This window comes from Procambarus clarkii, chromosome 13 (genome assembly GCF_040958095.1).
Source record: "Procambarus clarkii isolate CNS0578487 chromosome 13, FALCON_Pclarkii_2.0, whole genome shotgun sequence".
Classification (NCBI taxonomy): domain Eukaryota; kingdom Metazoa; phylum Arthropoda; class Malacostraca; order Decapoda; family Cambaridae; genus Procambarus; species Procambarus clarkii.
The window spans coordinates 3,851,594-3,879,004 of NC_091162.1; the positions used below are offsets into that span (position 1 = coordinate 3,851,594).

The following is a 27,411-nucleotide window of genomic DNA, read 5'->3' on the forward strand; positions in this document are numbered from 1 at the left end:
TGGCAGCCAGGACTACCAAGGGAACAGGGAAAAGTCAATGTGACGAAATGAAGGAAGTGTTTGCCCAGATTTTGGAAGGTATCAGAAGGGAGATGCAGGAAATGAATAATACAATAAGCAAGCTGACAGCAGCAAAGGAGGAAATTAAAACCCTTAAAGAGATCAATACTGAGCTGAGACTCAGATAATCATTCAAAAAGAAGATGAAAATGGTACACTGGAAGGGACTGCCATAGTACAAGCAACATTTGCAGAAATGCTAAAAAAGAACAAGGAAGTAATGTCCACAGCGAGGGAGGTAGCCATGAAAGCAGCCACCTCACAGGAAGCAGCAAGGGCCACTAGCCAGCTACTGGAAAGAAAAAGGTCAGTGGTAGCTGTGGGTATTAAGGAGCAAGAAGGCTCCAATAGGACAGAATGGAACGGTAAGGACAGAGCGGCAGCGAATTAAATACTAAAGAAGCTAGAGATAGAAGGGGCTGAGCATATCATTGAGAAGGTTTTCAGGTTAGGCTGGTACAGCAAGGACAGAAACAGTGTGTTAGAGATATTGTTTGCAAACAAGACCACAAAGGAGAAGATTCTAACAAGGAAGAGCCACCTGCAATATGTGGGGGAATTAAAAAAAGTATTTCCCCAGAGGGACATGACAAGGGAGGAAAGCCATGGCTGCAAGGAAGAAGCGCAGGGCGAGAGGAGAAAACCAGGAAAACACAGCTCCCAACACAACATCCCCAGTTAATTGAACCCACAACCAGCAACCAAATAACACCAGAGGGAAGGGCAACTCCACCACCCTCCTCTGCATAGAAACCCTCCCTACCATGAACCCTCCCTTCCCCCCCCCCCTCAAATGCTCAGCCAACTCTCCCTCCCCTCTCACCCCACTCCCACCCTGCTACCCCTCCCCCCCACTATCCTCCCTCCCCCCTTCATCCCATACACTCCCTGTCCCCCTTTCACTTGACCCCCCCACCCCTCACTCCAGTATCTTCTGAGACCCTGTTATCCACCCCACAAATCCTCACGCCCATGGAACAGCTTCCCTCATCAGCAGAACGCTCACCAAGAAGAGAACATGAGAAGGGACAGAAGAAAGTGAGTCTCAAGGCAATCCACACTAACATAGATCTATCTTGAGGTTATCTTGAGATAATTTCGGGGCTTTAGTGTCCCCATAACCCGGTCCTCGACCAGGCCTCCACCCCCAGGAAGCAGCCCGTGACATATGACTAACACCCAGGTACCTATTTACTGCTAGGTAACAGGGGCATAGGGTGAAAGAAACTCTGCCCATTGTTTCTCGCCGGCGCCTGGGATTGAACCCAGGACCACAGGATCACAAGTCCAGCGTGCTGTCCGCTCGGCCGACCGGCTCCCCAGATGGCATTACAAATAAAACAAATGAACTTGGAGAATGGATACTTAAAAAAAACAGACATAATAGCACTCACAGAAACAAAGCTAACAAAAACCATAACAAATGCAGTGTTTCCACAGGACTACTGTGTTGTAAGGAAAGAGAGAGAAGGTGGAGGTAGTGGTGGTGGTGTAGTCTTCTGGTGGGAAAAGGCTGGGATTTTGAGGAGATGGTTATTCAGGGTTGTGAAGGTTTCAATGACTACATAACAGGTACCATAGCAACTGGAGGACAAAAAATTATTGTCGCAGTCATATATAACCCACCACCAAATGACAGAAGACCCAGACAGGAATATGATGACCAAAACTCAGGAACAGGTAGTTTAGAGAACCATAGCAGTAGTGTGGAGGAAGAGGGTATTGTGGAGTCAGGTAATATAAACAATGAGAGCAACAGTGAGACAGAGTGCATAAATGAAGGACTTGGGACATAAGACGGAGATGGCTCCAATAAAGAGGTAGACAAGACAGGCACAGGTATAAATACCTTGAAAAATGCAAAAACTTAAAAGTTTGCAAATTCTACGCTCAAGGAATATGCAAATATGGAAAATTAGGAGCAAAATACAATTTTCTGCATCCTCGAAAATGCAGGAACATGTTGGCGAGGGGTACATGCAGTTTTGGAACAGGGTGTAGATACTTCCACCCTAAATTATGTCAATTTTCAATTAGGGACAAAAAATGCTACAATCTTCAGTGTCCGAAATTCCATGTGAGAGGTACACAGCGCTATAGACGGAAAGGTCAATATGACACTACTTAAATTTTTTTAGAGGAAGGCAGAAACAGAGTAGTAAATATAAGAGAGAGGAACAGTCAGATGGAACCACTACAGGATTACAGAGGGGAAGGGAGATAGCCACAAGACTGGAATACAAATTATCAACAAGCACACAGGTACTACACCACACAACACCCGTTCTACTACCAAAACTGGATGAGCCACATCCAAAACAACACACCCTGGACCTGGGTAGAGTGGGGGGAGAACTACCAAAGCCCACCAAAAGTGACACACAATGCGGGAAATCATTCATATTTGCAAACATACAAGGCTTGAAACCAAAATCAAGAAATAAAGTTAAGTTCATAAGTGGCCTCCTAATAGAATCGAACTCAATATTTGGTGCAATTACAGAAACCCACACAAAAGACCACATGGATAGTGAAATCTGGATTCCGAATTATAATCTATATAGATGTGACAGAGTAATTAGGTCAAGTGGAGGAGTAGGTCTGTATATTAAAGAGGAGCTGGCATGCACAGAGCTCCTGAACTCATCCAATGAGGTGGTAGAGGTACTTGGAATCAAGGTAGAAAATATGAATCTACTTATTATTTTAATATACAAACCACCAGATGCAACAGTTGAGGAATTCACTGAAAAGATCCACAAAATAAAGAATATCCTTGATAACCTAGCAAACCCAGTACCAGATATCATCTTCCTTGGAGACTTCAATCTACCCAGTTCAAAATGGAGAATAGTAAACAATAACATTATAGCAGGAAATCAACCTGGAAATAACCAACAACAGGTCAGAGAATTACTGAGATTCTGTGAAAAAATTCTCGCTCAGTCAGCAGATTACAGAACCAACTAGGAACGAAAAACACGCTGGACTTGATATTCACGAACAATGAGGAGCTAATCAGAGACATTAATTATTGTCTCAGACACTACGTACTCGGACCACAAGCTCATTGAAGAGCAAACTAACATTAATAACGGTAGTAGGCCCAAGAGAAACAACAAGCAAAAAGGGTTATTCAATAAATTCAATTTTAATAATAAAAGGATAGACTGGGAGAAAATAAACAGGGAACTTACAAACATTCAATGGGAAAATGTTCTAAGAAATAAAAATCCTACACAAGGAATAGAAAAACTGACTTCTGAAGCATATGAAGTCTGTCTGAAACATGTTCCTTTGAGGAAAGCCAGAAAGAGGTCAAATGTAGAAAGAGAACGCAGACGACACTACAAAAGAAGGAAGAAATTAACGGAAATGCTTAAGCAGACACGACTCTCCATACAAAGAAGAAATAATTTAAACAGGGAGATTGAAGAAATCGAACAGAGACTGAAGCATTCCTATAAGACTGAAGAAAGGCAACTAGAACAGAAAGCAATTCAAGAAATAAAGAAAAACCCAAAATATTTCTTCACATATGCTAAATCAAAAGCGAAAACCACTGCCAGTATTGGACCTATTCGTATTAGTGAAGGTTCATACACTGAGGATGACAAAGAAATTAGTGAAATCCTAAAAAAGCAGTATGAGGACATGTTTAGCACTCCGATACACAGCATGAAAGTGGAAGATTCGGACAATTTCTTTATGAATGATATCCAAACACCTGTAAATATAACTGATATCAACACAAGCGTAGCAGATTTTGAAAGAGAAATTGACAATAAGCACATGCACTAAGCCCCGGGTCCAGACTCATGGAATTCAATATTTATAAAGAAATGCAAAGTGCCAGTAGCACAGGCACTCAGTATAGTGTGGAGGAAGAGATTGGACACAGGAAAGATACCAGATGCGCTTATAGCAGCAGACATTGCCCCTTTACACAAGGGTGGTAGCAAAGCATTGGCAAATAATTATAGACCAATTGCACTAATGTCCCACATAATAAAAGTATTTGAGAGAGTGATCAGGAGTCAGGTCACTAGATTCATGGAAACCAATGACCTCCACAATACAGGCCAACATGGATTTAGAGCAGGAAGATCATGCCTCTCACAGCTACTTTACAGCTACTTGACCACTGTGACAAAATCACTGAGGCATTAGAAGAAAAACATAATTCAGATGCTGTATACCCAGATTTTGCAAAGGGATTCGACAAATATGACCATGGAGTGATTGCACACAAAATGAGGTCAATTGGTATAACTGGTAAAGTCGGACGCTGGATACTCAATTTCCTGTCAAACAGAACACAAAGAGTAACAGTCAATCAAGTAAAATCGAGTCTGAGCGCAGTTAAAAGCTCTGTACCTCAAGGTACAGTCGTTGCACCCTTGCTGTTCCTTATTCTCATATCAGACATAGACAAAAATACAAGTCACAGCTTCGTGTCATCCTTTGCAGATGATACAAAAATCAGCATGAAAATTACCACTGCTGAAGACAGTGATAAACTACAAACAGATATTAACAAAGTTTTCGATTGGACAGCAGAAAATAACATGATGTTTAACGGTGATAAATTCTAGGTACTCAGATACGGCAAAAATGATCTGTTTTGTACAGGATACAAAACACAATCGAATCTGCCCATAGTAGGAAAACAGCATGTCAAGGATTTGGGAACAATGATGTCCGACGACCTAACGTTTAGGGAGCATAACCAAGCAAGTATTGCGTCAGCCAGAAAAATGATAGAATGGATTATGAGAACCTTCAAGTCCAGAGATCTCATCACAATGGTTGTACTCTTCCAATCACTTGTGTTGTCCCATCTTGAGTACTGCTCAGTACTCACTTCCCCCTCCAGAGCAGGAGAGATTGCTGAAATAGAGGGAATACAGAGAACATATACTGCACGCATAGACGAGATAAAGCACCTAAATTATTGGGATCGTCTCAAAGCTCTCCAAATGTACTCACTAGAAAAAGAGACGAGAGAGATACCAAATACAGTATCCAATCAATTTAACGGCCTGTTTTATACTGATCTGCCGGTAATAACGACCGGTTTGGGAGATCGGTATCTGGAGCCTCGTATACCGGCCTGGTGGTCGATATTACCGACGGTCGGTATTGCGTTTGTTTTGGCATCGGCAGCCCCTCACATGGTGACCAGGCCACCAACCTCGATCATCCAGAGTCGTATATTAAATCTTAACTTTCTTTTAAAATGATTCAGTTTTATGAAGAAAATTCTAAATTATTAATAATAAAATATTTTAAAACAATTGTTATTAAGCAAAATTCTTTGTTTTCTTATTAAATACCTTTTATAGTATAGGCAATAGGTATTTTTTTCCCCACGGACCTAGAATGTACTGCGCCTGGCCATGTGACCGCATTGTTTACTGTGAACTCGCGCGGCTGAGAGCAATGTCTCAGAATATTAGCCAGAGAAAATCAGATTCAGACAAAAATAGATAAATTCATGATTTCAATGGTTCGTGAAAGCACCCACTGGGAATTCAACAAGTCGTACAGCCTCCGCTGGCAACGAATGCTCTGCAAGCTATGCTGCACCCGCCGATGCTGAATTCCCATCGACAAGTTATGGAGCATCCACTGGCAACATATGCTCTGCAAGCCATGTTCCCCATACCGATGCTGAATTCCCATCAAAAGTCGTGTAGCCTCCACTAACGATATAAAATATGATTGAAAGGCAATATAAATTAGTGTAAAAAGTGTTGATAGAGTACAGTATTGTAAGTGTTAATAATTATTTAAGCCTTGACAAAAAGATACTGTACAGTGTAAATATACAGTACTGTAGAAATAATTTTCAATTGTGAATTAGAATTAGAACTCATGTGAATTAGTAGTAAGGCTAGCTGTTATGTGAAGTGAATGCCTGAAAATAAGTGTATATACTGTAAGTACCCTGTATACAGTACTGAACAATATAAAACAAGCGCTGCAGAGAATGACGTAATCTTCACAGCTTCGTAATCTTCAGCTTCATTAAAATAAGTCAATTTACCAATTTTATTATAGTATTACAACATATTGTTTTTTTTTTCAACAAAAGCTACATATTAACAACACTTTCGTCCGGGCATGACACAATGCTGCGTCGTCAGTTTACTGTCGGTAGTCTCGGGGATGATGCAATGCTGCGTCGTCCACTAAAATAATCGCCAAAAATCAGGTTTTTATCCGATTTTTGGGGGACTGGTTTTAAAATGAGCGCCTATGTCTTCCCTACACGCCTATGTCATGTTCAACACACAACACTGAGGTGGTAAGTACAAAAAATTGTATTATTTTGTATATTTTTTTTGTTCATACTTTTGCGTATTGCACTGGCAATATTGTTCTTCAATTAGCCCTTATATGCACATATCCATCTAAAGCATTCTATTAGGAACAATTTCATACCTAAATGAGCGCTGTAACACGAAAATTGAGATTAGCAACAAGTAATAATACTAAACATTTGTGGGCAGGAATTGGGAGTGTAGCTGGAAGGCGTCTGGGCGCTCACTCGCGGCTAATGCATGGCCCGACTTCAACTCGTCGGCGGTTGGAGCGTGACCCGGTTTTTTATTTCATATGCTAAGATTCCTCTAGAGAATTCTATTGCAAACCCATTGATACCAAAATGAAAGACCTAGGACGAAAATTGAGGTGACCAGAGTGAAAAGAGTGAACACATTTTATCGCTTTTGCGCGCTCCTGGGTAACTCGTTCGCACTTTCTCTGTTTGCTGCGGGTAATCAGCCGGGCTTTTGGAGTTTATATGCATTTAGTGCTGTAGAAAATTCTATTGTGAACACAATGATACCAAATTTAATCTCGAAGGACGAGAATTGAGGTGACAAAGTTGAAGAGAGTATACACTTTTCAGAATTACCGCGTCCTCCCGTGAAACGCTGGGACCCATATCGCATAGTTGAGGGGTGGCGTGCGGGGTGCGCGAAAGTGTTAATCTCCGTAAATGTATATTCTATCATTAGCAGAGAATAGGCGAGCTCAAAATATTTCGTCTTGGCTAGCTCTCAGTGACAAGGCTCGATCGCCATTGTATGGCCTGGCCGCCACAGCCTGTGTCATAATATTAAAAATACATTACCTCCACTGTTCAGGGTAAAACAAAACACATCTCTAAAATTTTATTGAGAAAATATTAACAATCACTGATTGATACATGAAATATTTCGCAATACAAAGGAATGAACCAATTTTTTCCCACCCATTTGGACTTGATCAGACCATGTTCACACATCATCCATGCAGCAGCCACCAGCTGGCTTAATCGTTGGCATGGCACTAAATTGGAACGCAATTACACAATGAACTTTATTTAATTTTAGTTATACAGTATAAAATATGTCCTACCTGAATGTTAGTTGAAAAATTACCCAACCCGACTTAACTTCGGAAATAACGGAGCTCCGGAAATAACGACCAGGGTACAGCCCCATATAGGCTGTTAAATTGAGTGGATACTTATACATGGAAAATACTGGAGGGACAGGTCCCAAATTTGCATAGTAAAATAACAACATACTGGAGTGAACAACATGGAAGAAAATGCAGAATAGAACCAGTTAAGAGCAGAGGTGCCATGAGCACAATCAGAGAACACTGTATGAACATCAGAGGTCCACGGTTGTTCAACGTCCTACCAGCGAGCATCAGAAATATTGCCGGAACAACCGTGGACATCTTCAAGAGGAAACTAGATTGTTTTCAAGGAGTGCCGGACCAACCAAGCTGTGATGGGTATGTGGGCCTGAGGGCCGCTCCAAGCAACAGCCTGGTGGACCAAACTCTCAAGTCAAGTCTGGCCTCGGGCCGGGCTTGGGGAGTAGAAGAACTCCCAGAACCCCATCAACCAGGTAACCAAGGTGAGAGAATGATTTGTAGATAAAGGCAGTGAATGTACATACATGGGTTTGAGGTAGACAGAGAAAGAGAACCCAGACACAGAGCTGTGAACGTCAAGAAAAGTAAGGAGGGAATTAGATTACATTTCAACTTTGAAATGGATAGGAGCCACCAGATTGTTAAGAGAGGAGAGGAGAGGAAAGGCTGGAAAAGACTAAGGTCATAAGGTCATAAGGCAAAAATGTCATCAACATAGCGAAGCCAGAGAGAGGGACGAATATCAATAGTAGGAAGAAGAACAGTTTCGAAGTATTCCACGTAGAAATTGGCAAGAACAGGGAAGAGAGGGGAACCCATAACGACACCGAAAGTTTGAGTGTAATATTTGCCATTGAAAGAGAGTCAACACAGAGTCTAATGAGTTCGAGGAAAATGTCAGTGGGAAGCGGGAGAGGAAGAAGGCCCTCAGTCGCCTTCTGTCTAAGGAAAGAGAGAAAGTCATTGAGCGGAACATTAGTGAACAGAGAGTCGACGTCAAAACTAAGCATCTTACAAGAGGGCTGCACGCGCAGTTTTTCTATGAAATCCTGAGAGTGAGGAAGATGGGCATGAGAAAGTGCCAAGGTAAGGCATCAGAGTTTTAGCGAGCCAGGAGGCAAGAGGATAGCTGACAGAGCCCTGTGAAGAAATGATAGGACAAAGAGGAACACCAGGTTTATGAGTCTTAGGTAGACCACAGAAGTAAGGAAGAGAAGGGCAGATGACACGGAAACGTTTAATGAGATCGAAGTCAGGAGGACAAAGACTAGAGAGCTGTCTTAGTTTGAAGTTAAAGGAATTTTTAAGGAAGGCATCTAACCCTTTAGCGATCCAAAGGGTTAGATATCAGAGGGGCATATGTGAGGGAGTCAGAGAGCACATCTGCTTTCCGGAGGTAGTCCTCACGGTCAAGGACAACCACCTAATTGCCTTTGTCAGAAGGAAGGATAAGAATAGAGTTGTTAGATTTCAGGGAGGCAAGGGCAAGCCGGAAGCAACGAGGAAGGTGGTGAATTTTAGAAAACAAGCTGTCAAGAACAGGGATAAAGGCCCCTCTAAAGGCAGATAGATCTGAAAGAGTACTAGAAAAAAAAAAAGACAATAGGATAATGCTATCAGGATCAGACATTACATACCTTTGGTTATTGTTGTTGGTATTGGAGCTACTGCCATTAGTTGGATTCTGAATTCCAAGTGGATCACTTATTGGATCATATTGCTGCTGCTGCTGCTGCTGTTGCTGCTGCTGCGGGGGCGGCAAATGTTGCTGGTACGGAGAAAAAGAAGAAATAACTTAGCATTTTCATGTCTTGACAGAACGTCTTAACCCTTAAACTGCGCAATACATACATATATGATTTGACATAACATAATTTAACTTAAGTTTTTAAAACTTGCACAAACACTTTCCAATATTTTGTGCATAATCAACTAGGCAAATGCTCCAAGTTTGACTAAATGATCAAAACGTAACTTGAAAAACAAGAGAATCAAAAATAATTTTAAAATAGAATATTGAAAATTTCAGATTTCCAATTCGGAAAAAAAATATGAAGTATCACCAACTGTTCATTTAATGTTATTATTCTCTCAGAATAGCATATGACCTTCATTTTCATCAAATTAGAATATAGGTTTTCAGTATAGTTTACTGTAAACAAAAAAATTGTCAATAAGGCATTTAAAATATGCAGCAAATTTAGACCAAAATTTTTTTTAACTTCAAATGTATAAAGTTTATGAAAAATCCCTTCTGAAGGGATTGTAGAACAGACAGCTGAACACACAATATGTCAAAATAGTGAGAATCGGTCAAAAACTGTTATTTTAGAAGCCACTAAAAGTTGAAACTCTAGTTTCAGAGATAATTGAAGTTGACATTGTCAACAATGAATAAAGGTAGTTTTAATCTGATAATTTAATTGTATGCTTTAATAAACATTGTTTGGCATTCGTACTCGAATATATGAAAGTTGTAGGTCAATATGTGTTGAAATGAAGTCAAGAAAAAATAACCCCAAAAAAGCACAAAATATAGGGATAATTATAATGATTTAGGGGATATAATTAGGGTATCCTTCATATAAGTGAAAAAGCCCTAATATGGTGCCTAATCACCAAAACAACCTAAAGAGACAAAGAAAATAGAGTTTGAAATCAGATAAAAAAAAACAGCGTTGAATGTAATGAAACGCCATTTTCTGGGTGAGTCCCGGAGGCTCCCCGGAGCTATCCCAGGCTGATATGCTAATGTCAGACTTTGGCATCAGTCATGTGTATGGAGTTCTTAGGCCTACCGGGGACCACGGCCAGAAACGGGCCCCCTCAGAGAGGCAAGGGGAGCAATGGCCTATAGAAGCCCCCGTGTAGTTGGAAGCATTCTATGTCTGCCATCGACCGGAACAGGCACCCAGAAAGGTAAGCGCCCCAAAACAAACCCCTATTCTGGTTAAAATTGCTACCTAAAACCGAACTAGTGGATAGAACTCCCCAACCGAAAACAAGCAAACTAGTGTGACGTCACACACTGCCGCGCCGCTGTCTGCGCAGCTCCCCCCTCCCCGGGAGGGGGAAGGGGGAGCCCCAGACCCCCCGCGCCGGCTACCCACACCTCAGTTCTTGAGGCTGGATGTCAAAAACGCGAAAAACCGCCGACCGGAGGGAGGGAGGGATGCTGGGGAGCCTCCGGGACTCACCCAGAAAATGGCGTTTCATTACATTCAACGCTGGTTTTCTGGGGGGAGCCCCGTCGGCTCCCCGGAGCTAACTACCCACAGACAGAAAAAGAGGGACTTACCCGGGAGGCGGTCGTCGCTCACCCCTCAACTCGAAGCCGAGACAACTGGCTGCAACCGCCGACCCAAAGCAACACAGGCCCGACGAGGCCCAGGGACATTCACAAGGTAACGAGCAGCCAGGACCCTGTTCGACCGCCAAAATCCCCGCGCCCGAATATCAGACCAAGACATATTCCCAAAGACGGCAGCAAGAGCCGCGAACTTACGAACGTCATGGGCACGGGGATAGACCGCAGGCTGGCTGGACCTAATAACCCTGCGGACGACCTGAGAGACCCGAACCCGCGAACAGGGAAGAAGGGAAACCGGATCAACCCACAGCGCGTCCCCGGACACAGAAGCTGTGGCGCGCAAATAACGGCGAAGCGCCGCAACCGGACACAAAACATGATGCACCCCCGGCCTGACCAACCAAGCATCAACCACCCATGGACCCCTCCGGAACGCAGCAGTCTCATTCTTCGCCAGAAAAGAAGGAGACGGCTGCAAACGAACAAAACTATCACCACGACCAAAAGAGCAGAAACCCCTGCGCCGGAGGAGAGCATGAAGCTCCCCTACCCGACCCCCAGAGGCCAAAGCCAACAAGAAAAGTGCCTTGGAAAAACAATCCTGGACCGAAGGGGCCACAACGAAACGAGGAGATGAAAGGAAAGCGAGCACTCAGTCCAAAGACCAGGATGGCTCAGGCGACGCATGAGCAGGCCGGAGGTGAAACAATGCACGAGACAGCTTGCGAAACGGCGCAGACGTAACATCGATACCGAAAGCAAGCTGAAGCGGCTCCGCCAGCGCCGCACGATACGAAGCGACAGTGTTAGGCATAAGATGACGGTCCTGAAACAACCACGAGAGGAAGGACAAGACCACCCGAACAGACAAGGAGCTAACACGACGAAGACGCAAAAAGAAACGGAAGGACCGCCAGGAAACTTCATACTGCCGCCGAGAAGAAGCCCTCAGGTGGGACACCAACAAGGAGGCCACCTGATTACCATAGAGATGATGATAGACTCGAGTCTCGAGATCAAGTAACCCCTGCTCCGACCCCGAAACCCTCAGACGCTTCGGGGCCGGAAGCAGGGGCGGGGGACCAGAACTAACAGAAGGGGAAGGACGAGGAGGTGCGGACTGAACCAGGATCGAAGCGACCCCCACCCCCAAGTCCGGGTCTCGAAAAGCAAAGCGGGGCAGCCCCGGGGCATCCGGGGAAGCAACCAACCGAGCGCGTTGCAACAGACGAAACCTAGACTGCAACGCATGTGCCGCCCGTACCCGAATAGAATCAGAGGATTGGGTAAATTGAATCACAAGCAAGCAGCAACACTCGCAGGACTCAGGGTCGAAAGTATCACCGACCCAACAGGCAGCGTGGCAGAGGCAAAAACAATGAGGGTCACCCTGAGACAAGGGGACCGAGCAACCCTCAAACTCGCACACAGCGAGTGGGGACTCCGGGGTCACATCCATCGGACCCACGCGCCCCCTAGGGGATTCCCAGGGTCCTGAGCGTTTACTTTAAGAGGACTCACGCTCAGGTAGTCCCAGGCAGGGTGCTGCAAACCGGCGCCCAAAACTACCAAGCAAACTTCTAAAGCTGAACCCCAGGGACGTGTACACTCACGGGGACCTAGCAGGGGGCGCCACCGAGGAGAACAGTGGAAGGGCAAAAACAAACTGAATAAAATGACAGAACCCCCCACCAGGCAAAAACAAAAAGAAAAACAAAACCCCGCAAGAGGACAGCGAACCCCAAGGAACAGAGCCGGCCGCGATGTCGGGAAATACAAGCTGAGCAGCACCCTGCGCCCCTACCAGTGCAAACTGCCTCTTACCTGCCGGTAACAAGGGAGAAAGAACACCCAAGAGCCCAACAGGCGGCCGAAAAACCGAAAGGTAAAACGGACCAGCAGAGGCAGACCCCGAGGAGCCTGTGGAAGGTGGCCCCAAGCCCCAAGGGCAGTACTTACAGGGCACCTAGGGAAGGCAGCCCTAGGCGCATGCAGCCCGAGTACTGAAGATAACTCCTGGCTCTCGCACCCACAAAACTAACACCACACGCAAAGCACAGTGCAGTAGCGACACCGGAGCCAGAGCACACGACCATCGCCTATAGCATCAGCCTCAAGAACTAAGGTGTGGGTAGCCGGCGCGGGGGGTCTGGGGCTCCCCCTTCCCCCTCCCGGGGAGGGGGGAGCTGCGCAGACAGCGGCGCGGCAGTGTGTGACGTCACACTAGTTTGCTTGTTTTGGGTTGGGGAGTTCTATCCACTAGTTCGGTTTTAGGTAGCAATTTTAACCAGAATAGGGGTTTGTTTTGGGGCGCTTACCTTTCTGGGTGCCTGTTCCGGTCGATGGCAGACATAGAATGCTTCCAACTACACGGGGGCTTCTATAGGCCATTGCTCCCCTTGCCTCTCTGAGGGGGCCCGGTTCTGGCCGTGGTCCCCGGTAGGCCTAAGAACTCCATACACATGACTGATGCCAAAGTCTGACATTAGCATATCAGCCTGGGATAGCTCCGGGGAGCCGACGGGGCTCCCCCCAGAAAAACTGCCAAAAAAATTAAGTCCCAAGTTTTGTGAGTTGTAACTGATTTATTTGTTGACCAAATTCATTCTATCTTCACATAGTTAGGGAAACATATGCATTCTCCAGGATGTAAAGGTTACAACCAAATCAGATAATAAACAAAGGAGAAAAAACTAAAATATTAAAAAAAAAATCCATTAAAAAAATTTTTTTTTGGGACATTGATGAAAATAACATACTGTATATTAACATTGGACAATATACAGTGGTACCTCACATAACGAATTTAATCCGTTCCATGTTCGTCATGTGAAACGGACGTCATACAAAACGAGTGTCCCCCCATGTAACCAGTGTGATGCACTGTGTTTATTGTGAAATTCCCCCAGTGTGCATGACATCAAATGTTACCCAAAATATAATTTTTCCTTGCAAAATGATAAATTACCGTCCCTGAACGTGTCTATGTAAAAATAATTACCAAATTCCACTTACTTTGGCTGTGAGGGCGTGGACAAGGTGCGCTGTGATGTCATCAGGGCCTGGTCGCCCGTGTGTGAAGATCCCAGACACGGTCGCGCAGGCCATTCAAGCACCGCGTTTTGCCACAAATATATTTTCAAATATTTTTTCTATGCATTTCCAATGCGGTTTTATTTGTTTCTTTTATCGTAAATGATGCATATTTGTGACCTTTACAATATGTATACAGTAGAATGTTTATAATTTTCCATGGAACTGTGATACATGTGTCAGTAATGTGTCCACAATAAATGTTTAGTCACAATATTACGTGGTAAAAATTCACTAAAATTACAATATGCACAGTTTCACATACTATTTACAGAGTAACACACTGTATTACACACTCAGTACTTTGGAGGTGCGTAATAGTCAACGAAGTAGTCCATGGTACACAGCGCGACTTTGCTCTCCTTGCACCAGCTACAGATAGATTTTCGTTTCCTGTTTCATCGTTCTGTGTGCTTGCAAATAACGCACTCGCGTGCACCCTTGGCTTTAGTACTTGTAGGTGGTATGTAGCCAAGCTTGTAAAGCATAAGGGAGTATTGAAACGGTTATAGGAAAAGCTCAATTTGTAAGGTAGTTGTGAAAAGATCGCTTTGTAAGGTCCCACACAGGAAGAGATTCAGCTAGCCTCAAAGAGTGTCCATCAGTCAGGAAGAGATTCAGGTATTCTTGAAAATATCAATGAACAACACCACCGTGGAAGCCACTAACACTATTCATCTATGCTACTTGTATCAGATGCATCATCACTGAACGCAGAAAACGATTAATCTATGTATCATCTATATAAATTCGAGATGGCAAGGGTGAGGCTGAGAGCTACAACTGGATACGCTCGCTGTATCACTGGCATCCGACCGTTGTGTTAAGCCCTTATTGCGCCTAGCTTTACCAATGTTATGACCCTTATGTTCTTCAAACAATAGGGTCTGAATTGCACCGACTGAGCGCAGTCTTTCAACACTGTGTGGGACAGGTGTTTGAGAGCCAGAGCCACGTGTGCCACAAATGGTTGCTCACGCAGTACTAACCCAGCCAGCAGCCCTTGTCTTTCATATTCGTTATAGCAAAGGTTCATTCAGTGTTTGTTGGGTAGGCTGCTCCATTATGACAATCTTTCTTTGTTTCAAATGTGTTCCATTTGTTTTGTATTTGTCACTTACGTCTCAATAATGGAGCAGCCTACCCGACAAACACTGAACGAACCTTTATGGCATTTGTCCATTTTTCAAATTGTTTCAACAGTTCTTTTATTTTTCGTTTTTTATTTTTTTATTTAAGAAACATGGAGCAGCCGACCTGTAGACCACCGAACGAACCTTTTTGACATTTGTGCTGGTTTTCAAAATTCTTCATTTTTTTTATTATTTATGTTTTTTGTATGTAAGAAACATGGAGCAGCCTACCTGCCGACCACCGAACGAACCTTTTGCTTAAGACAAATGAAAAATAAATATTGAACACATTTGAAGAAGGAAAATGTCATAATGGTTTATTCAGTGTATGTAAGGTAGGCTTCTCCATTATTGAGACGTAAATGACAAATACAAAACAAATGGAACACATTTGAAACAAAGAAAGATTGTTATAATGGAGCAGCCTACCTGCCGAACACCAAACGAACCTTTTTGACATTTGTTGTATATCAGACATTTCATTTCTTTTTTCCTACAAAAACATCAATGCTTTGCAACATCTCAGCAGTCACCCTTTTATATCCTAGCATCATTAGCATCTTTAAACAAGAACAACATAATTTATGTGCATCTCGGAGGCGTCAATAAGAATATGCAAGAAGCAGCGCGACCCCACCATGTGGTGTTGACGTTACTCAAACCTGCATTCGTCATACGGGACGATTTGACGCCGATCGGGCCGTTCGTTACCCAAAATGTTCGTCTTTTGGGGCGATCGTTATGCGAGGTACCACTGTACTATGTATTACTCAGCAATGATATAAAGGCACCAACTGCATATTCACTTTGTCCACACTTCTTACTACTATTCTTCTTCTTTGAGCGTTGGACAAGTGCTTGCATCTCTTTATTACTGCATTATCCCTCGGTTACAGTTAATAGGAGCCGTTCTCCTTATCAACAAAATGTTCTTATTTTTTAAAAATTAGTTTAAAATCAATTTCTAAAAATATTTTGATGAAAGTTTCATGACACTGAAGCCAATAAGTTTGAGATTTGTTTAACATTTTTAGGTTATTTTTACATAATTCAAATATTTTTAGCTTCCAGGCCCTCAATACGCGTGGTAATATGCACAGTTTAAGGGTTAAAGACAACAAAATCAACTATTCTTGAGGATAATATCTCGCCAATTTTATCCATCCTTAACTCCAATAACAATATAGAATCTCCCAGACAGGGATACCTCGAGGTTACCTTGAGGTGCTTCCAGGGCTTAGCGTACCCGCGGCCCGGTCGTCGACCAGGCCTCCTGGTTGCTGGACTGATCAACCAGGCTGTTGCACACGGCTGCTCGCAGCCTCACGTATGAGTCACAGCCTGGTTGATCAGATCAGGATAGTAAGTCTTAAAAAAACAGCATTTAATGAAATGAAATGCAAATGGACAATGGTCCATGAGTGGAAACAAGGGCAGACATCAGCGAAGACCTGAGTCTCAGTATTGTAGCAGAAGGTGTAATTGTAGCAGAAGAAGCACTTCAGGATCTCCTTTCCCTGAACATGCCCGCCTTCTTCTTCAAGAACTTATTCATGCCACCTCCTTGCAAGTTGACGAGGCTTTTCTTGCTGTTCGTCAACAGCAACGCTTTCTGTCCTCTTCTCTTCCCAGTGATCTGTGCAATATCATTTTTCCAATTGCATTTGACACTGCTCATGTCTCCTCTTCCCACCACTCCTCCACACTACACAACAAACTTCAACGCCTGATCTCCAACAGTCCTTGGGCCAAATACTCTCTCTCTGACTGTGTTACCAACCTTTCGTCCTACTCTCTTTCTAAGCACCAGCAAGAACTTCTTGGTCTTGGTCTGTCTTTTGCTACTTCCCCTGGCCCACGCTGTGGCATTGATCTCATTAGTTCCTTTGACAGGTTTGTCAATTCTAACTTTAGTACTCTTTCGGACCTGTCTGCCTTTAGAGGGGGGCCCTTATCCCCGTTCTTGACAGCTTGTTTTCTAAAAATCACCACCTTCCTCGTCGCTTCCAGCTTGCCCTTGCCTCCCTAAAATCTAACAACTCTATTCTTATCTTTCCTTCCGACAAAGGCAATTCGGTGGTTGTCCTTGACCGAGAGGATTACCTCCGAAAAGCAGATGTCTTGCTCTCTGACTCTCGCACTTATGCTCCTCTGACTTCTAACCCTTTGGATCACTCGCTGGCCAGGCCTCGAGCTGAGAGGATGTGCGCGCCTCCTCTCCCTCTTTGGGTCAAGTCCCTCGTCCCCAACCTTGTGCTGTGATCGCCGGGGCGGTATCGTCACAATACTACTGTGCTGCTGAGTGTTCCAACACTGTTGCATAAGTCACTAGCATCAAGGAACCCTAGAGTGAACTAGGGAGTGGCGCCTGAGGTCGAAGGCAGGCTAGCCTGCCCCCTCCACTCCCTTAGGGGAGCCTACCAAACATTAGTTTGATGCATTGCTGGTGCTAATAACACAGCATCGCCTGTACAGTGTACCTGGGCCTCACTGTAAGACTCTAGCAAGAACCAGAGGGCATCTACAGCTTCAGGCACCAAACAGCAAGGAGAGTTGTGGGATCGTAATCTGACCCCCACGGACCTCTGACCCTTGCGGTTAGAGCGCTGACCCAACAGTCCCCCCTATCCCTTCCCTGGCGGGAGGTTGACAGCCGCCAACACTTCAATGATGCCAGCTTTGTACAGAGCACCTGTACATTCCTAGTTATAAGACTTATCTTCTCCACTTTCTCTTATTCTTCTCATTTCACCATTTCAACAGGTCAAGTGGAACGGTCCAGTGGCCCATGCGGTTACCTGTAAAATCTGGGGGGCCACTTGACTTGGGCATCTGTTCACCCTTGTAGCAGGGTTAGGCTGTCTTAGGGGACATTCTGTCCACACATAGGAGAATAAGTCACTGAGGGCTACCCTCTGCGAGTCCCAACCAACCAAGTGGAATATCCAAGTGTTTATCCAAGTCGTCTGAGCACTCTCAAACCCACTGAGAGTGCTCTTCCCCTCAGAGCAGGTTTATGACTGTTGGCGCTGATGACTGGTAAGGCATGCTGCCTGCTCTGCCATTTGTCGTGTTAATCATCATCATATGATTATTAATGCAAACCAGGTATCGGAAGAAGTTAGAGCAACAATTAATGCCGCCTGAAGAAGCAGGTATGGAGGAGGTAGCTGCTGGACCCTCAGGGCTCTCCCCTACCGTGACCAGTGACACTGTCACCCCACCACCCAATGATGGGTTTGTGGAGGTGGTAAGTAAGAACCAGAGAAGGAAACAAGGGAAACAGAAGCCTGGTGAACAACAGGGTGGAAGGCGTCCGATAGCACCAAGGAACGAGTACACACGTCTGACCTTCCCTAAAGGCACGAGTGTGGCGGACAGGATAGTGTGGAGTAAGAAACTGAGCGAGGTGTACCCACCTGGCTCTGCAGGCGTGCTACGTCCACATGTCAACTCTCCATATGTGTATGTTTTAAGAGAGAAGCAGCAGGTTGTGGAGGCTCTTCTAGAAGGGAAAATAGGTGATGTAAAGCTCTCCCCTCTAGATAATCCAACACGGAACAAGATGGTTGAATACCTAGTCTACAGGTACAGTCACAGATATCCACTAGAGTGGGCCTATGAATTAGACGGGGTACACAGAGCACGAAGATTGACCAAGAATGGTAAGCCTACTGATCAAATAGTCATAGTCTGGAAAAAGCCTGATTCGCCACCTGACCAGTATTGGTTTGGTGGGTTGTATGCACGCCCCAGCATGTTCAGGGTGTGGGAGCCGAACCCTGTGGAGTGTTACGAGTGCTGTGGCAGTGGCCACATAGCTAAGCACTGCTGGTGCCCGACACCCAAGTGTGCTCTCTGTTCCGGTCCTCATGCACTGAAGGACTGTCAGTATAAGAAGACCAGAGACCAAAGAAAGCAGAAACAGGAGCAACAGAACACTGCAACAGAAGCAAGGCAACATCCTGAATCTGTGGCTCCGTCTAAACCGCCGCTGAAGTGTTTCAGATGTGATATGGAGGGAGTCACCATCTGGCACTCAGATTGTACCAAACGGCCAGCCTCCCTTGGCACAAGGAGGCAAGTGCCCGAGACACAACAAGTGTCTACTGATACCGGCTCTAGTACTGTTGACCCATCCCATAGTGGTGACAGTACCAGCAACGCCCCTGACAACACACAACAGCCTGATACAACAGTTAATGGACAGTTGGCAACCTTGCAAGCACAGGTAGCAGAACTGACTGAAATTATACAGGCGCTACGTCAGGCTCCTCCACAAGAGATACAGCAGCCTCCATGCTGCTGTGTCACAGCCGTGGCCCGCGCTGGTAAAGGTTCCTGTGGTGGTGGTGACGGCGGCGGCAGCGGTGGCAGCGGTGGCAGCAGCGGCAGCGGCGACAACAGAGATGAGAGCGACAACGGAGGCGGTGGCAGCGACGTCGTCAGTCAACTCAGGGATGACAGCAGTGTTAGTGACACAGAAACATTAACTGGAAAAGGAAGTCGACCTGCATCAGCATATTTTAAAATGATTCATGACCATAAGGAACGCGCTCAAGCCAAGTACGAGAATGAAAAAGATAATACTCTGAGTGACAGTAATTATGCCATACGACTTACAGATAACATTCACTTGCGGACCATCCTGAGTTGCTCAGTGATCAAGAAACTGATGATGTCACCAGATGTTTCTGACGATACCAAACGCCAGGTTGGTGCGGCTCTTTACGTCGTAGAGTCACTTATTGACACATTGTGTGAGTGGGACAAGGACAACAATGGGACCACCAGTCCCAGGGAGGAACAACACCAAGACGATGGCCGCTGTTGACACAAGAACCATTAGGTTTCTCAGTTGGAACATTCGTAGCATCAACAAAAGACTGAATGACTTAATTGCATATGTTACCAGTAACAACATAGATATAATTGCTTTACAGGAGCCCTACACGTCCAACATAATAAACAAAACCCCACCAAAGATCAGAGGGTATGCATCCTATAATAACAGTAACGCCACAGGCCTATTAACATACGTCAGAAGGGATTTACCGCACATTCTTGTGAGCACGTCACACAATGTACACACACAGTACCATCACTTTCATGTACAAACTACAGCAGGCCACTTTTCATTCCTCAACGTATATGCCAGAAGCCAGAAACTCAATGTAACATTGCTCCCAGATCTAGACAATCATGGGACAATATACATGGGAGATTTTAATGCTAGACATATTACGCTGGGAGACAGTACTAACAACGATAATGGATGCAAATTTATCAAATATGTTTATGACAACAGATTAACCGTGTATACTACGGATACCCAAACTCATTTATTGGGAGGCAGACTTGATTATGTAATGGGTAGAAACCTTGTGCAAGATAGGATGGAATGTTCATTGGTAAATCACTTAGTTAGTGATCACTATGCAGTTTCTGCTTCCTATGAGGTACAGTGTGATGTACCTAATAGACACCAGAGACGAAAAATGAATATTCCATATGCCTTGCATGACCACTTTATTAATTGTATATCAAAATGGTATCAAGATTACACAATAACGAATGTACAAGCTTTCTCCAGAGATCTCGTTGATACGATTACTAACTACTATGACACATGGGTGTGTTGGGGAACAGGTCGTAAGCCTAGCAGAAGTGGGCAACACGTACCACCACCCAAGTGGGTCCTTGACCCCGTATTTGTTAAAGAACATGAACGAGTAAAGCAACTTGGAGATACATACAAACGAACCAAAGCACAAGGTGACCTGCATGCATTTCTAGTTGCAAACAGAGAGGTGAGAGACATGAGCAACGTTATACGTAATAAACATTAGGAAGAATTCCTACAAAGTATAAATGAGCAAACAACACTTGTTGAGGTTTGGGAAAAGATACGAAAAATCTCTAGAAGCAGCCCAACCAAACCGCTGCACCACAGCCCACTAAAACAAGCAAACATCCTCCTTGATCAATGGGCACTAACATCGAGCTACGACTCACTCCCAATTAACATACAGCACAAACTTGATGACACACGCCCCAACAGACAACGAACCATCAATCTTGCCTGTACAGCTATCGACGTGTCGGACCTTAATGATGTAACTGAATGGGAATTAAATCATGCACTAAAGATGGGAAAATCAACTGCTCCTAGAGAGGATGGTATTACTTACAGTCTACTGAGATTAGTCTCACACGTACCAGGTAATCCACTATTAGTGTTGTACAGAATGAGTTTACGTGAAGGAGTATTACCTGATGCTTGGACAAAGATTGTCATTGTTCCCATCCCCAAACCACACTCAGATAATTATAGACCCATATCTCTAACATCGTGTGTTTGTAAAGTGCTTGAACGTATTGTTCTTAACCGACTCATGTATCGTATACAGGGGCACCTGTCACCTCAACTGTTTGGATTTATGCCTGGGCTCAGTACACAACACTGTTTTGCTGAGTACTTCGCACATATTGAAGCTTCCCCTCAAACAGTCTTCATCGACCTAGCAGCAGCTTTTGATACAGCAAACAGAGAAATCATACTGGAACAGCTTGCCGAGCTGGGAATACAAGGAAAATTACTGAAATGGATAAAGGGCTATTTGTCTAATCGAACAGCATATGTTTTGTTTAATGGTGTTAAAAGCACAGAGAGCAAACACTTTGAACTGGGAACTCCACAAGGAGGGGTCCTCAGCCCCTTGTTGTTCAACGTTCTGATGCATAAACTTATTAAAGATCTTCCAACTAATAATGAAGACACAGTCATTTGTTATGCTGATGATATATGTTTACAGGCTGCCACCGAGCCTAGAATGCAAGTTCTCCTCGATGCTTTTGCTACTAGAGCTGACGAATGTGGCCTCCTTATCTCTGTACAGAAAACCCGTGCCCTCATTCCATGTGGTATTCCACCAACCAATTATCATATAGATGGGCGAGCACTTGAGAACTGCGAGTCTTACAGATACCTTGGTGTCCCCATTAACGACCCTGGGTACCTTTCTTCTCTCAAGAGGAGACTGTGGGAGAGATTAAAGCCCTTGCGGGTCCTCGCTGGTGTCAATCATGGACTTAACGTGAGACTTGCTAGAATGTTTTATGTATCATTTATACGCTCTGTGATTGACTACAATGCTCTACATCTCACACTGTATACTGACAAAGAACTGAAATCTCTTGAAACCTTGCAAAATGAAGCTATGTGTCTCATCCTTGGGGCTCCAAAGTCCACGAGAATAGTTAATATGAGAGCAGAGTTAAAATTACCTACCATAAGTGAGAGAATTTTGTCTATTAGCACAGTTTTCGGTGTGAAGGCATTGACTAGATCTAGACAACACATGAAGTTTCAAGCTAAACTTTCTAATATGCTGCACTCGCCTGAGGTCTATAGAAGAAGAACGAAATCTGATTATGTATATTGGTTCTACAAGGTAGCCAACTCCATCAAAATATTAAATATGTACCCAACTCAACTAATGATTAATCAGCCAATTACTCCATGGGATAACTGGGATCTATCAGTTGATTTTGTAAATGCGCCCAAGAAAGATAGTGTGCACACTACATTATTAAAACAGTTAACACTGAAAAGCATCACTGAAAGTATTCAGAGTATGGGTAACGATGTTTACCAGTGCTATACCGACGGCTCTGTAGAAGAAGGTGGACGATGTACCGGATGTGCATGTAACATATTTGAACAATCTTCTCTCGTACATACAGCAATGAAGCACGTCAATGACTGGGCAAGTACAACTCAAACCGAACTTGCAAGCATATACCTTGCCACTGAATTTTTAAAAGACAAAGGCAGTGGACTTATATACTGTGACTCGCAGAGTGCACTCCTGGCATTGAACGCACATAGTGGTGACACCCAGAAAATAGTCAGTGATATTCGAATGAATGTTTTAGCTGCCAAAGAAAACAGATTTGAGATTAAATTCCTATGGATACCATCACATGTTGGCATCTCAAGGCATGACACTGTTGATATGCTTGCTAAGTCAGCCTGCAGAAAACCAGTGGTAGAAATTGATATGGGTGTTTCATTAGCAGTGACAAAGAGAATACTTAAACAAATATCTAATGAAAATCTCACCGACCTAACAAATTCTCAAAGACCTGAAAGTTGTAGCATTAAATATTATGATAGATATCGTGAGGAGACATTCACATATGGGACTAATAGAACAAGAACCCGGCAATGTGATGTTATAGTGGCCAGAATACGCCTGGGATATAGACATATCTGGCAGCTTTCTCAAAACCCAAATGTCGAGTACACAATGTGTCAACTTTGTGAAAGAGAAAACATGCACTCTCTTGAACATTATATTGTAGAATGTCCCATACTGACTGACTTTTGCCCTCCTGGGCTAAGGTATGCTGAACTCTGTAGTTACTATATGAGTACTGGAACACTTGATGATATATTGGACTTGTATCCAAGATTGACCATGTAATATATCAATCATACAATTTATATAAATGATGTAACTATATAACCTGAGCTTGTAAAAGCACCTTAATCACCTTCAGTGATTAAGTGCTTAATTGCACACTAGTTTCTTTATCAGCTACCTCACCCTGTCAGAGTAAATGAGACAAATGTATGTGACTGCATGTGTGTGTGTATATATGTATGTATATGTGTGTGTGTGTGTATGTATATGTATGGGTATAAAGTATATATGGAAGCTGATCAGAACTACATTTCACCTTTGTGAATGTACATTAATGACACTATGTAAAAGACACATCTAACACTTTATGTAGGGCATACGTAAATCTGTGTATCTATGTATTTACGTATGTAGGTTAGCTTAGCATTTTAAAAGCCCCGAATCACCTTCTGTGGTTGAGTGTTCAATAAACCCTTGAACTATATGTTTAACACTTCTCTAACCCTGTCCATGGAGGACAGAAGAAAATGTATATATGCTGGTTAGCATTGTAAATGTGTGGCCACGTCTGTGGTAGAAAATAATATAAAAAAAAAAAAAATTTGGATCGCCTCAAAACCTCCTTTAACCGCAAACTAAGACAGCTCTCTAGTCTTTGCCCTCCTGACTTTGATCTCATTAAACGTTTCTGTGTTATCTGACCTTCTCTTCCTTATTTCTATGGTCTTCCTAAGACTCATAAACCTGGTGTTCCTCTTCGTCCTATCATTTCTTCACGGGGCTCTGTCAGCTATCCTCTTGCCTCCTGGCTCGCTAAAACCCTGACACCTTACCTTGGCACTTTTTCCCCTGCCCACCTTCGTCACTCTCAGGACTTCATAGAAAGACTGCGCCTGCAACCCTCTTGTAAGATGCTTAGTCTTGATGTCAACTCTCTGTTCACTAATGTTCCGCTCGATGACGTTCTCTCTTTCCTTAGCCAGAAGGCGTCAGAGGGCCTCCTTCCTCTCCCACTTCCCACTGACGTTTTCCTCGATCTCATTAGACTCTGTGTTGAATCTAACTCTTTCTCTTTCAACGGTAAATATTACACTCAAACTTTCGGTGTCGCTATGGGTTCCCCTCTCTCCCCTGTTCTTGCTAATTTCTACATGGAATACATCGAAACTGTTCTTCTTCCTTCCATTGATACTCGTCCCTCTCTCTGGCTTCGCTATGTTGATGACATTTTTGCTTTATGGCCTCATGACCTTAATCTTTTCCAGCCTTTCCTCGCCTCTCTTAACAATCTGGCTCCTCCTATCCATTTCAAAGTTGAGTGAGAATCTAATTCCCTCCTTCCTTTTCTTGATGTTCATGTTCACAGTTCTGTGTCTGGGTTCTCTTTCTCTGTCTACCGTAAACCTATGCATAGTGGCATGTACATTCACTTCTTTTCCTACCATCCTCCTTCTGTTAAGAAAAGTGTCCTCGTCTCTCTCTTCCTCCGCGCTCTACGCATCAGCGACCCTCAGTTTCTTGATTCTGAAATTGCCTTTATCTACAAATCATTCTCTCGCCTTGGTTATCCTTTGCATTTCATCACCTGTGCCTACTCTCAAGCTAAACGAAATTTCTTTCATCCTAAACCTGCTTCCAACACTAGTAGCACTGTACTATGCCTTCCCTTCATATCTGAACTCAAAACTTTTACCAATACCTTTCGTCCTCCTGACATTAAACTCGCCTTTCGACAAACTAATACACTTCGTAGCAACCTAGTTCACACTGCTCCTCCTGCTTCTAATGCTGCTGGTGTCTACTATATTTCCTGTTCATCTTGTCCTCTCCAATACTTTGGCGAAACTGGCCGTACACTTAATGACAGACTTAAAGAACACAAGAGAAGTGTTAAGTCTGCAGACACTAACAATGCTCTCTTCTGCCATGTGAGGGATTCTAATCATCCCATTGATTGGTCTTCCTCCAAAATAATCTTTCCTGCCTCTACTCTACACAGACGCCGTCTTGTTGAATCGGCTCTTATACACAATGTACCCAACATGAACTTGAGTCCTGGCTTTGTTGCTGTGGACTCTTCCCTTTCACAGTATATACTCAAATGCTATAATCTTTCTAACAAACGTGACTTAAGATAAGCTTTCCCCCTTCCATTTATCTTTCTTTCTCTTTCCTTTTCTTTCTCTCTTCTCCCCTTTTTCTGTTCATTGTCATCTCCTACGCTCCCTTGCTATCCTCTTCTTATTCCTATTACTATCTCCTTCGGTGGTTATAATAGGAGATGCCTCGTATGGGCTAATAGGCCTTTTGCAGTTCTCATTATTACTACTATCCCCTACACCTTACTTTCCTCCTCAGCTCTCTCTTGCCTATTTATTGCCTGCCTCTACCTCCTCATCACAATCGACTTGAGAATGGTCCAGGACGGACCGAAACGTCGTCGTCCCTTCAACTTCTAGTGTGTGGTCTGGTCAACATACTTCAGCCACATTATTGTGACTCATCGCCTGCATATGAAATGCAAATTTCTAGGTGAGCTCCAGAGACTCCCTAAAGCTATCATACACTGGAAAATATTGGAGTGACAGGTAAGCTTCTAACATGGATGAAAAATTTTCAGACTGACAGAAAATTGATTGCAGTAATCAGAGGCAATGTATCGGACTGGAGAAATGTCACAAGTGGAGTACCACAGGGTTCAGTTCTTGCACCAGTGATATTTATTGTCTACATAAATGTTCTACCAGTTGGTATACAGAATTATATGAACATGTTTGCTGATGATGCTAAGATAATAGGAAGGATAAGAAACTTAGATGAGTGTCATGCCCTTCAAGATGACCTGGACAAAATAAGTATCTGGAGCACCACTTGGCAAATAGAATTTAATGTTAATAAATGCCATGTTATGGAATGTGGAATAGGAGAACATAGACCCCACACAACCTATATATTATGTGAGAAATCTTTAAAGAATTCTGATAAAGAAAGATCTAGGGGTTCTGGATAGAAAACTATCACCTGAGGACCACATAAAGAATATCGTGCGAGGAGCCTATGCCACACTTTCTAACTTCAGAATTGCTTTTAAATACATGGATGGCGATATACTAAAGAAATGTAGCCAAGACTGGCTACATTTGTGATTTTGAAATTTATTCTGGAATTGGGAAAACGACGATTGAAACAGTAATGGGCTTGATTGAACCCCTGAAGAACAAAGGTTCCCATTTATATATGGACAACTATTATAACTCGGTCCGACTGAGTGAAGCGCTGCTTGAAGTAGGGGTATACACCTGTGGTACAATCAGAATGCAGCGTGGTGCACCTAAAACCCTTCAGATGCAAGCATAGGGTAAAGTGCCAGTAGATTAAACTTTATTCAAACGCAAGGACAATACTTTCATAATTTTGTGGAAAGATAAACGAATTGTTTTACTCATAACAACTTGCCACAATGCAGATACACAACAGGTTGACCACAGAAAACGAGTACGGAATCGTGATGGAACATCCTCAGTGAAACAGGTAACTGTCAACAAGCCGAATGCAATCTGTGACTACAATACAAACATAAAAGGTGTTGATCACTTTGACCAAATGGTCAAATATTATCACTTCACAAGGAAAAGTCACAAATGGACAAAAAAATTACCTTCTATTTTTTGCAAATCGTTATCCACAATGCTTATGTGATGTACAACTACTACACAACAGATAGAAGGAAACTGACATTACTCCATTTCCATGAACAAGTCATTGCGGCCCTATTGTTCTATAAGGCTAGTAACTGGCCTCAGGAAAATGATGACATCCCACATGCTGTTGATGTTAATGCCACTGGAGCCAATGTTGCAACACCTGGACCATCAACACCCAGACCTCCAACAGCAGGACCTTCAGGTGTGAGGCGCCCACTATTCACTTCACCTGTACCTGCAGATTT

At 43.6% G+C, this 27,411-nt stretch overlaps 1 protein-coding gene across 2 annotated transcripts in view; it reads right to left on the reverse strand.

Moving 5' to 3' along the window:
• Positions 1 to 27,411, reverse strand: part of LOC123751668 (mRNA (2'-O-methyladenosine-N(6)-)-methyltransferase) — a 159,441-nt gene that overhangs the window by 63,937 nt on the left and 68,093 nt on the right. For both annotated transcript variants that reach the window (XM_069323554.1, XM_069323553.1), the window contains exon 4: positions 9,135 to 9,265. In XM_069323554.1, the coding sequence (XP_069179655.1) occupies positions 9,135 to 9,265 (131 nt within the window). The remainder of the gene's footprint in view (positions 1 to 9,134; positions 9,266 to 27,411) is intronic.